Source organism: Marmota monax, unplaced genomic scaffold, assembly GCF_021218885.2.
Source record: "Marmota monax isolate L192 unplaced genomic scaffold, Marmota_monax_Labrador192_F-V1.1 WCK01_AAM20220418_F8-fsc00030, whole genome shotgun sequence".
Taxonomy (NCBI): domain Eukaryota; kingdom Metazoa; phylum Chordata; class Mammalia; order Rodentia; family Sciuridae; genus Marmota; species Marmota monax.
In genome coordinates, this window is record NW_026691988.1 from 13,181,435 (window position 1) to 13,194,194 (window position 12,760).

The following is a 12,760-nucleotide window of genomic DNA, read 5'->3' on the forward strand; positions in this document are numbered from 1 at the left end:
ACAGTTGTTTGACTCTACTGCTATTGTATTAAGACAGCCATAGACAATATGAAAACAACTTAGCATGGTTGTGTTCCAGTAAAACCTTTTTTACAAAAGCAGGCAACCAGCCACTGGCTAGTTGGCCTCTAATATGATTCATCTCCTTATGTTTTATGTTATTATAGAGAATTTTTGAAAGATTGCCTAATGTTAAACGAGCTTTTCACCATGCAACAAATCCCACTTGGTTGTGATATTTTAATTTTATTAATGGATTCAGTTCCCTACACTTGTATCATTGAGGATTTTGCAATGCAGTTATAACTAAAATTGGTCTACAGTTTTCTTTTTGTTATCAATATTATGCTTCTCAAATAAAATTTTGAAAACTTCTAGTTTTTTTCTATGCTTTGGAACAGACTAAGTAGCTTTTGAATTCTCTACTCTGTAAATGCTTCCTAGAAATCTTTTGTGAAATCAGCTTGCCCTGGTACTGAAGATGCTCTTTGGCACTAATTTTTCATGCAAATCTGTCGCCATGGAATTTTTTTTTCCTCAGTCAATTCACACTAAATGAATGTGCACTGATAAAATAAGTGGTATTTTACTTCTTTTAGCCAATCTCAATAATTTCTTCATATTTATAGTCCTTACCATTTTTCAGTCCTGAGTTACACTTTAATATAACAGTGTGCATACTTGTACAGAGTTGTATGTATCCACTGGCAAAATATGAGTTATCTTGAGTATTTCTACAAATAATTTGAAGAATGAGTAGGGGGTCACATAAGCACACAGAAACATGCAGAAATCTTCATTCTGAAAAAACAAAAACAAAACAAGATTCCCAACACACCTACTGGAATCTAAAGCTAAAGTTTTACAGACTCATAGAATTACTGACAAGGATGCTGAACAGCTGCATTTCCCATATACTGCTTATAAAAAAAGGGGAAAAGTTTGGTACTTTCATAAAAAATTAAACATATACTTAGCATATAGGCCTAGCATTCTCACTTCTAATTATCTGCCCAAGGGTAATTCAAATGTATTTTCACAAAAAGACCTATATGTAAATGTTTATAAGAACTTTATCTGTAATTATCAAACTCTAGAAGTAATCCGGATGTCATCAGTTTTAATGAGTCAAAAAATTGTAGCATATCCTTGCACTCAAGTACTAAACAGTTAAAGGTAGTGAACAGATGTATGCAACAATGTGGACTAAATCTCAAAAGCCAAACACAATAAGCTACCTATTATATGATTGCATTTATGTAATGTTCTGAAAAAGGCAATACTATAAGGATTAGAATCAGATCAGCGAGCAGTCAGAGAATAGGGAAGGAGATTTACTACAAAGGAGCACGAGAAACTTAGGGGATGATGGGAATATCCTGTATTATAGCTGTGGTGGTATTTATACACTGTATAAGCTTTTAAGACTACCCACAAAGGATGAGTTTCACTACATATAAATTATTACCTTATAAGAATTTTTTTTAAATAGGAATTAGGGAAAATCTTTGTGTTTTGTTTATTCAAAGATTATTAAAAATTTTAATATGGTGAAAAACACCATACTTTTACATATGAATACTAAGTGTGATTTATTTTAATGTTCATCTCTTTCATACAGCATTTCAAGTTAACTTGTTCTTATCTATTTATGAAGTATATTTTACCATCTGTTTTTGCCTAATTTTTAAAGTAATTTTTCATACAAAATGCTTCTTCACTGGGACTGGGGCTGGGGCTCAGCAGTAGTGCACTTGCTGGCATGTGTGAGGCACTAGGTTTGATTCTCAGCACCACATATAAATAAATGAAATAAACATCTATGAACAACTAAAAACATTTTAAAAAAACCCAAAAAAACTAGAAAAATATCCTTTAAAAAATGCTGCTTCTAGTAATTTTATATAATAAATGCCTCACATTCTTACAGTGCCATAAAACTTGCAAATCATTTTTAACATATTTTATTTCATGTCCTCAAAAATTCCTAAGATCTAGTTCATATAATTCCTATTTTACAGAAGAAATTGGGTATCGTCATGTGTGGCCTGTCTGAGATTATAAAAGCACAAGGAGACAACCAGAACTTGAGTGTTCTGAGTCCTGACCACTCTGAATTAAGTTTTGGGGTTATTCATCATTACAGTAGAAATTGATTATTTTAAGTATATTGCCCTAATTTTCTCACTTTCCAATTAATATTTTAGAATGTTTTACATACTTCCTTTTCTATGTTAATACTGACTATAATCAGGTATGTATCATACCAGGCCTCATGTATATTACTTCTAGTTTAACACAAGAAAAAAATTGAGATTCTTAGCTAATCAACAAGACTCACCACTGTCTGATAACACTATATTTCAATTGCTTTATTTTCTAAACCTACCTTCTATTGTATTAATGTGTTTGGGCTGCCATAACAAAATCCTGCAGACTTTATGACTTAAACTTAACGGAATTTACTTTCACCATTCTGGAGACAAGAAAGTCCAAGACCAAGGTCCAACAGGATTGGCTTTCTGATAAGAACTCTCTCTTGGCTTTCATATGGTTCTTGCTGTGTCCCCCCCCCCCATGCCAAAAAGAGAGCCTCTTCCATTCTTCTTCCTCTTATAAGGCCACAGTCCTGTCAGATAAGGGCCCTATCTATGTCCCCTTTTGACTTTAATATGTTCTGAAGACTCTCTCCAGATAGTAATATTGGGTTGACAGGCTTTACTATATGAAACTTGGGGTGACACACTTCAGTCTGCAGCATTCTGGTCCTTGGAATGTCTTTACCACATGAAAAATACAGTAATTCTTTACTGTGCCCCAAGTCTTAACTCATTCCAACATCACAATCTCACCTGTTAATCTGAATCAGATAAATGAGAGAAATTTTAGGTACAATTCATACTAAGACAGAATTATTCTCCAGCTTTGAACCTATGAATCCAAACAAGTTATATGTTTCCAAAAACTACAGTAGTGGGACAGCCATAGATAAAATAGGTATCCCCATTCCAAAAAAGAGAAATCAGAAAGAAAAACAAGGGACAGGTCTTAAGCAAATCTAAAACCTAACAAAGGCAAATTCCATTAAGGTTTCAAACTTAGAAATAATCCTCTTTAATTCAGTTTAGTGTTTTACCGTCTGGACCCACTGGTGTGGTAATCTCATCCATGAGGTTTTGCCCACAAGACTCCAGGCCAAGTGGCTGTGTCCCTATAACTCTGGATGGAAGCAATCTAGCACACTGAAATAGAGGTGATATCTCCACCCTTAAAGAAGATGAACACGTATTTACAACTGAGCAGTTTATGGTTAGGTTCTATGTGATCTAAGAAGGATGACAGCCTTCCTTCATTTTGTCTCTTTCAATCCACTTTAGTCCTAACTGACAATGTTTTTACTGCTAAAATTCCATTTTTATTCCTGGCTTCTGCTTAGACAGCTGATCAAGTCCATGAGTTGCACCCTAGTTTCTTTATTAAATGGTTCTTCAGCCACACCCATAGTGTTTTCTTAAAACAAGCGTTCTAATTTTTTCAATATGGATAAACTAAGAATTTTCCCCAAGTCTCCCAAGTCCTGGTTTCTCTTGGCCTAATAAATCCTTTTTAATTTCCCTCTCTCTACATTTTACTATAAGTACTAAGGAGAACCAAGCTTCACCTTCAGTATTTGCTGAGAAATCTCCCCTGCCAAATATCCAGTTTCATCACTAGAATACAATTTAGCCAAGATTTTTGCCACTATGTAAGAAGGATCATCAATATTCTTCATTTCTATCTAAAACCTTACCAGAATTGTGTGATTTTGTTTTTTTGTTTTGTTTTTTGGTGTGGAACGTGGGATTTAAATCTCCAGGGGGCCATTATTTTACCACTGAGTAACATACATCCACTAAGCTACATATATTCCCAGCCACTCCCCCCCCCTTTTTTTTGAGACATGATCTCAGTAAATTGCCCAGGCTGGCCTCAAACTTGTGATTCTCCTGCCGGATTTCCAAGTAACTGGATTATAGGTATGCACCACTGGTCCAGCTGGAATTGCCTTTAACATCCATTATTTTTAGTATGGACCTCAAAACTAATAGAGCCACTATCCATTACCCAGTTCCAAAGCTACTATCAAATTTGTAATTACTTATTATAATAGCATCCCACTTTTCACTGTCTTGATTTGAACTTCTGTTATAATATACCATAGACTGGATGGCTTAAATAATAATAATTTGTTTTCTCGTGATTCCAGGGACTAGAATTCCCAGATTAAGATCCAATAGAATAAATTTCTGATCCCTTCCTCACTTGTAGATGGCCATTTTCTTGCTATGGCAGAGAAAGAAAAATGTGTCTATCTTATTCCCTGTATTCTTTTATAAAGACTCAGTTCCTTGGGACTAAGGCCTCACTCTTATGATTTAATTTTATCTTAATTATCTCCTAAAGACTATATCCAAATACAGTCACAAGAGGGTTAGAGCTTCACCATTTGAGTGAAAGTGCACAGTTCATTTCATAACACCCATATAATTTGTTATGACAGCCACAGTAGTTAGCAGAAAGCACCATTGTCTCCTTAGTGAAAACTATTCCTCCTTTCTTTCTTTTTTTGCCTGTACAAATCCTAATGATATCTGATGACGACCTCTTTCATCTGAACTTCTGTGTAGTCAATTTTATAAAATCTATTTTCAACAGGTATCTTTATAACTTACAATAATATGATTTATAGAGTACTTGCTTGATGTTAGGCACAATGCTAAACATTTACTAGCTAAGTTAGTCGTCTTAAATTTGGGAGATGGTTGATCATCCCTACTTATTATTGGGGAAATAAGTATTTAAAAAGAATAAATAACTTGCCCAAGTTCTAGTAACTAATTAATATAGCCATCGTTGGAACCCAGATCTTTTTTTAACCCAAATGAGCACATGCATTTTTTTTTCTTTCAACTAGTTTGACATAGAATAAGAAGAGTTACACATATTTATCTTCTCCAGTGAGCTTTTAAGAAATAATTTCAGCCAGTCATTCAGCATAACTGTTAATCTTCCCTTCAAAGGATAGTATCAACATTATGAGGAGGATTTTTTTGCTTTAGACATGATGCAGACCTCTACCTTCCAGGACATACCCTTGTGCTTCTGTTTTTAAAATCTTTATGTATTTTTTCTTTCTTTTGTTCAAGAAATTTTTTTTCCTTTTTAATGTCTTTTTTTTTTTTGTATTAGCCTAATACTAGAGATGTATATGCCACACACCCTTTTCTTATAGGAGCTTCTATTCCCATGAGGAGTGATGATAGATTAGTCAGCATTTTTAATGGTAAGAGATTATGCCTGAACAATGTCTTAGTAGTTAACTGAACTAAAGTCAGGTAAAAAGTGAAGAGGGATGCTATACCTGAAAAGAACTTCCACAGAAGCAGGGAGGCAGATTCAGAATGTGAGGGTATATGAACTGGAGGAGGAGAGGTCTTCTAATTGTGAGACAAATTCAAGGGCTTTTGGTAATCAAAATAATAATAACAGCCTGCATAAGTTCTCAGCCATGGGCATACAGAGAACAAATAGAGAAGTATAATCAATAGGACTTCAAGACAGTTTAATTCAAAAGAAGACAGAGATAATGGCGTATGACTCCTATTTTTCCAACTTAGGTGATTGGAGGCATGGTAATTCCATCAAAGAAATGGCTAGTACAGGATGAGTAGGTTTGGTTGGAGAGATTTTATTTAAAAAGACATTGAGATGCTAAGGTAACTACTACTTGAAGTGCTCCAACTGGCAATTAGCTGTTCTACCAAAGATTTCTGAAGAAAGGGTTGGGATAAAAGTAGAAGTTGAAGCTCTCAGCTCAAAAGCAAGAGGTGAAGCAGAAGTGCAATGTGAATCTCCCAGGGAGAACCAAGCATGATATTGGCCAAATTATTTTGTTATATTATGTGCATGTACAAATATATAACAACAGATCCCACCATTATGTACAACTGTAATGCACCAATAAAAAATACAGAAAAAATTTTAAAAGAAGATCAAAGCAAAGATGGAATAGGTCTTTATGTGTAGTAATCACATTTGATTTGGGAAGATAGCTTTTTTATATGGTTTTGCTTATACTCTTAAATATACCATGAAAATACTTACATTAAGCATCTGTTTGCTTTTTTAGGATGATTTCACATGTCATTTTAGGCATATCAGAGTTATCAGTTTTGTTTTTTAGGTATTCTTCCCATATCACTGGCTTCTCAAACTTTTACATTTTGGTTATCGTCTTGATCTCCTTTGTTCTGAAACAGTTATTTGTAGCCCTTTTATCACACTAAGTAGATTATTAACTGTAGGTAGTTTTTACTTTGTTTTCCAAAACTTGGCGTAAGGAAAAGTTTTAATTTCTTTTTTTAATTTTTTTATAGTTGTAGACGGACAGAATGCCTTTATTTTATTTGTTAATTTTTATGTGGTACTGAGGATTGAACCCAGTGCCTCATGCATGCTAAGCAAGTGCTTTGCCACTGAGCTACAGCCCCAGCCCAGAGTTTTAATTTCTATTCTTTGTTGTCATACAAATTTCATGGAGCCTCCGGATAGTAGAAAATTGTGTCTACAGAAATCCTGAAAGGCACAGAGGAGAATATGTTTCAGTGTATACTTTTTTAGCTCATTAACTTAAAACAAACTTGGTGTCATAATCAGGTGTTAATGTCACAACATCTTACAGTATCTGCTTAGAATTGGCTTAAGTCTCTATAAGAGTAAGTTATTAAATCTCAATTTGTATGAGAAAAAAATCTTTTTTTCCCATTTTCTCAGTATAGTATTATATTCTGTTGTATTTTTCAGCTCTTAACAGTGTATTTATATTTAACCAAAATCTAATCTGTTATCCTAAAATTGAATTTCTAATAAAACCAATAGAAAATAATAGACAGTGTAACTTAATTAATTTAGGTAAAAACCAAGTAATACACTTACTTTTGACAGCAGAATGTATACTCTTTTGCCGTGACATTTGAATAGACATTATATAAAATTGATGATATAAAAAATATAAAATTGAAATAAACTCCTTTTATATGGTAACTTTATTTTTGATACAATGAAAATTTACCAAAACGTTGTCTGAACAGTATAAAGGATTCCCATATGCCCTTCATTCAGGCTCAACATTCTCTGACTTCATTCATATTCTGTCCATCACCCTTTTTTTTTTTAATTTCCTTCCTCCAACACACACACAGAGAAGCTATGGAGATTACTTTGTTTTTAAATTGTACATGAACACACACACACACACACACAAGTATAAATGTGTATGATTTTAAGATATAACTGGTAACATAAATTAGTGTTAATGTCATAACTTTTAGTAGTATCACCTCAGAAATGGCTCTCTCACCACTTACCTTCAAAACAGTGTTTAGTAGATTTCATCCTATTTTGCCATGTGTCTCCTTAGTCTCATCTATTTTTGTTCCCATCTTATAGGTTTCTTTTCTCTTAGAGAGTTATTCCTCTGCCATTCATTTTGGCCATATTTTTCTTTATGGCTTTAATCATATGTATAATAGTTAACTTAATGTTCTTTTATGCTAATTTTATATCCAAAGTCTATAAACATTTTTTCTTCTGATTTCTATTCACATTGTCCTTTCTTCCCACATATGAATAATTCCTATTGCTAATAGCATGTTGTAGCCTCTCTTCAGCTTGTTATCTTCCTCTGTAAAGTCCTGTTTCTTGTTCTAACAGTTAACTTGCCTTAACTCAAACTTTTTACCACTTTCAGTTTTAAGTTGTTGCTTTCTTAAGGATTCCTTGAGTATTCCCTATGTATGTACAATTCAGGGGTATGCAGGTATCTTCCTGAAGTTTATTTGTATTTGTTCTTTTTAGATATACATGACAGTAGAGTGTATTTTGATATATTATACATACATGGAATATAACTTATTAGGATCCTAGTCTTGTGGTTGTACATGATGTGGAGTTTCACTGGTGGTATATTCATATCTGAACATATGACACTTAAGTCCGATTCATTCTTCTTTCTTTCCTATTCTATCCCCCCTCCCTTCCCTTCATTCCCCTTTGTCTAATCTAGTGAACTTCTATTCTTCCCTGTCCCCACTCCTTATTGTGTGTTAGCATCTGCATACCAAAGAGAACATTCAGGCTTTGGGTTTGGGGGATTGAATTATTTCACTTAGCATGACAGTCTCCAGATCCAGCAAAAGTCATAGTCATTCTTTTTTATGACTGAGTAACATTCCATTGGTATATGTACCACATCTTCTTTATCCCTTCATCTGTTGAAGGACACCTAGAGCGATTCCATAGCTTAGCTATTGTGAATTGAGCTGCTGTAAATTTTGATGTGGCTGTGTCACTGTAATATGCTGATTTTAACTCTTTTGGATATATACTGAAGAGTGGGATAACTGGGTCAAATGGTGGTTACATTCTAAGTTTTCTGAGGAATCTCCACACTGCTTTCCACAGTTGTTGCACCAATTTGCAGTGCCATCAGCAATGTATGAGTGTACCTTTTTCCCCACATCCTCACCAACATATATTGTTATTTGTATTCTTGATACTTGCCATTCTGACTGGAGTGAAATGGAATCTGAGTATAGTTTTAATTTGCATTTCTCTAATTGCTAGAGATGTTGTTGGACATTTTTTCATGTATTTGTTGACCATTCATATTTCTTCTGTGAAGTGCCTGTTCAGTTCCTTTGCCCATTTTTGATTTGGTTATTTACTTTTTAAGTGGTGCTGGGAATACTGGAAATTCATATGTAGTAGAATGACATTTAATCCTTATCTCTCACCCTACACAAAACTCAAAGAGGATCAAGGAGCTAGGCATTAGGCCAGAGATCCTGAGCCTACTAGAAGATGAAGTAGACCCCATTCTTCATCATGTCGGTTCAGGAACCAACTTCCTCAAGAAGATCCCTGAAGCACAAGAAATAAAATCAAGAATCAATAATTGCGATAGCATCAATCCAAAAAGCTTTCTCAAAACAAAGGAAACAATCAAGAGTGTGAAGAGAGAACCTACAGAATGGGAGAAAATCTTTGCCACCTGCTCTTCAGATAGGATGTGTAATTGTCACTTGAAATATACTATCAAAATTTAATTTTCTCAGATTAGTGTTCAGAGTCAGCTAATGATACTATAGATTTTTTAAATGTACATTTCAAAACTTAAAAACCAGGTATCTCATACTTCTTTCTACATAACAAAATGTAAAATTATATTCCTTTGTTTTTATTAACTTAATTTGAACAACATACATAAGTTATTTAATAGCTAATACAAAGTACTGAGTAAAAGGCAGTTTTCAGAAAATAAAGTTCACGTTGAATAGCATAAATTTGACTCATTCTTTGTCAAAAATTTCCTTGATCTTTCATAAGTTTTTAAAGAAAGTTTATTTTAAAGAAAATTATGCAGGCTGGGGTTGTGGCTCAGAGGCAGAGCGCTTGCCTGACATGCATGAGGCACTGGGTTTGATCCTCAGCATCACATAAAATGAAACAAAGTTATCGTGTCCACCTATTACTAAAAAAATAAATATTTTTAAGAAAAAGAAAATATGATATGTGTAAAACTTTATGAAATTAGTGTTAAACTGAAAAAAGTGATAATCATATTGTTGGGGATAATTAATTTTTGTAAGAAATTGCAATAATTATTTCAAGAGAAAGAGCTTACTTATCAATTGCCTTAAATAGAATTGCATATGAAGATTCCTTTTATCTTGTGTGTATAGTAAAATAAGAATATTCAGCATTTGTATTTCAAACTGCCTACTTTAATACAGTTTATGTATTACGTAATAGATGTTGAGGAAAATGAAGATGCTGGAGCATCCTCCCTGCCCACACAGCCGCCTCAGCCATCATCATCATCATCATCTTATGACCCATCCAGCATGCCTTCAGGCGGCTATACTGGAATACAGATTCCTCCAGGTGCACATGCTCCAGCAAATACTCCAGCAGAAGTGCCTCACAGCACAGGTAGGAAATCAGAACTCAGCTTTGGAATTCTCCTTTCAGAAAGAAGAACTGCATTTATCATATTTGTACCTCATACTGATAGTCATAAACTCTATGATACTTAAGTTCCATGTGATCTCATAAAAATTATTTTCATAATTTTGATGTTTTGTAATCTACTTTTTTGAGCAATGACAAATATTTCTATGTGTGGATTACTATTAACTTTATATTTTATTAATAAGAGTAGTTTCTGTACTTTTTGTGGGTATTGCTGTTTTTCTAGACTCCCCTTTTTTTCTCTTCCACCATTGTTTAAGAATAGCACTGAGAAGAGTGGGGATTCTTGTAGGAGATGTCAGGGTCACACTGTGATGGCAAGATTAGGACCCTGCTTCTACCCTCTATATGGAAATTATCAATGATTGGGAGCAGTGAAATCATAGCTGAAAGAAGGGAGTTCAGATTACTATTTTTTTTTAACATTATAAATGTGTGGCCTTAAAATAGAGCAGGAGAGCTATATATGATCTTTGAATAGATCAGTATTCTGTGGGTGTTTTATGAAAATACTGATATCCAGCATTGGGTCAGTGTCAGTGAAGACACTTTCACAAAATTGAATATACATTCCGGTTTACTTGTGTTATTGACAAGTACCATTCTTAGTCACAAATTAAAAACTATGTGTGTTCTTACTTAATTCTTTTTTTTTTTTTCAGTTTTTATAGCATTATTTATTTATCTATAACATAACATAATTGATTATATGCAGAAGAGATTGTAGAAAGTATTCTACATTGCATTGTGACAATCTTTTTTTTTTTTTAATTTTTTTTATTGGTTGTTCAAAACATTATAAAGCTCTTGACATATCATATTTCATACATTAGATTCAAGTTGGTTATGAACTCCCAATTTTACCCCAAATACAGATTGCAGAATCACATCGGTTACACATCCACATTTTTACATAATGCCCTATTAGTAACTGTTGTATTCTGCTACCTTTCCTATCCTCTACCATCCCCACTCCCTCCCCTCCCATCTTCTCTCTCTACCCCATCCACTGTAATTCATATCTCTCCTTGTTTATTTTCCCATTCCCCTCACAACCTCTTATATGTAATTTTGTGTAACAATGAGGGTCTCCCTCCATTATATTCAATTTTGATTTTTTTTCCAAGAATTATCCTTAATTTTTTTCATTCGTCTCAGCCTCAATAATCTATGGTATTACACTATATAACATTTACAGGGTATTTAATAAAATGAGTTAGCCTTCTTTTTTAATATTTTTTTTATTGTTGATGGACCTTTGTTTTTATTTATTAATATGTGGTGCTCAGAATCAAACCTTGTGCCTCACACATGCTAGGCAAGAGCTCTACGACTGAGCTACAGTCCCACATTTTCACTTCATAGAGTTAGTTTTCAGCCCCATTTTATCCAGCTCATTCAGGTGATTTTGCACAAATTGAATAACATTTAAAAGTTTTTCATCTTAACAGTTGTAGAAGCAATTACAATAAATATTTTCCTTCCTATTTTAAAATTTTCAGCCTTATATTTTCTGCAGATATTGCTGACTTTTTGTCTTTAAATTGATTAATGAAATTGATCATCATATCCCTGATCTCTTTGTGTCAGCATTTGGCATATTTTACCCTGACTTTTCTGTGTTTATTGGTCTGCATGATGACATTAATAAAACAATTTGAATTTATTTTGTAAGTAAAATTTTATGGAACTTTGTTTAAAATATTTTATTTTCTTGTAGAAACATTCAGTATTCCCAATGTAGGATAATTAAGCAAAACCAGTTACTTCAATATAGCCTTTTGTAAATACTTTTGAAAGGTACTTCAAAATTAAACACTAATTAAAAGAGTCCCAAACAAGCTTTCTTATAGAGGAATGCAGTGCATTTTTGGATCAAATGGTATTTGTTATTAATTTCTACCCCTTCCTAAACCACCAACTCACCAGTTTTTCAGCTTCCCTCAACCTGGGTTTTTCTTCTTTCTACAATGAAATTAATACTTATTTCTCATGGGTATTTTAATTATTAAAAGGGGAAAAAGTATAAAAATTGACTACTATTAAGCCTAACACAAAACTCAGCAGTCAGCAAACTGGCTTTCTTTCCTTCTTTTTTTCCCCCTTTCCTTCCTATTTCTTTGCCAAAGACACAGGGCATTTAATGCTAAGTTAATGAAAATTAGAAATAATTTTTATGAATCAAAAGAAGTGTCATATTTGGGGGGGAGGATATTAAACTTACAAAAAGATTATCCAAGGGATATTGTTTTAGACAATATATCTTAGGGCAGAACTATAGTAAAGTCACATATGTATATGGTGTACTTACAGATTTACTCTTATGTGAAAGAAAGAACATACTGTTAGTAGAAGGTCTGTATTAAGTTGCTTTATATGTAATTGCTAGTCTTATGCAACAAAAATGACAAAATATTGGTAGTTTCATGTGATCAAACTATTAGACAGTGTCTATTAGAATATTCATGTTGTAAAGGTAGAAATTAGGAGGTGATAATAGGAAATTTTCTAGTGTAGACACTTCAATCTGATCTCATTAACTCGGGCATAAGCTGTTTTTTATTTTGGATGGGTCTTTATGACCTCCCCCCCTCCCCCCGCTCTCTCTCTTAATCTGTCTTTTGGTCCTCAGTGGACAGAATAAAATTTAAAACCTTTGAATTTTTACAGGATAAAGTTCTGTCTTTAT

At 33.4% G+C, this 12,760-nt stretch overlaps 1 protein-coding gene across 1 annotated transcript in view; it reads left to right on the top strand.

The window, feature by feature from the left end:
• Vta1 (vesicle trafficking 1) overlaps window positions 1-12,760 on the top strand; it is a 71,971-nt gene that overhangs the window by 42,675 nt on the left and 16,536 nt on the right. Inside the window, exon 6 of the mRNA XM_046450477.2 lies at window positions 9,853-10,032. Within this exon, the coding sequence (XP_046306433.1) occupies window positions 9,853-10,032 (180 nt within the window). The remainder of the gene's footprint in view (window positions 1-9,852; window positions 10,033-12,760) is intronic.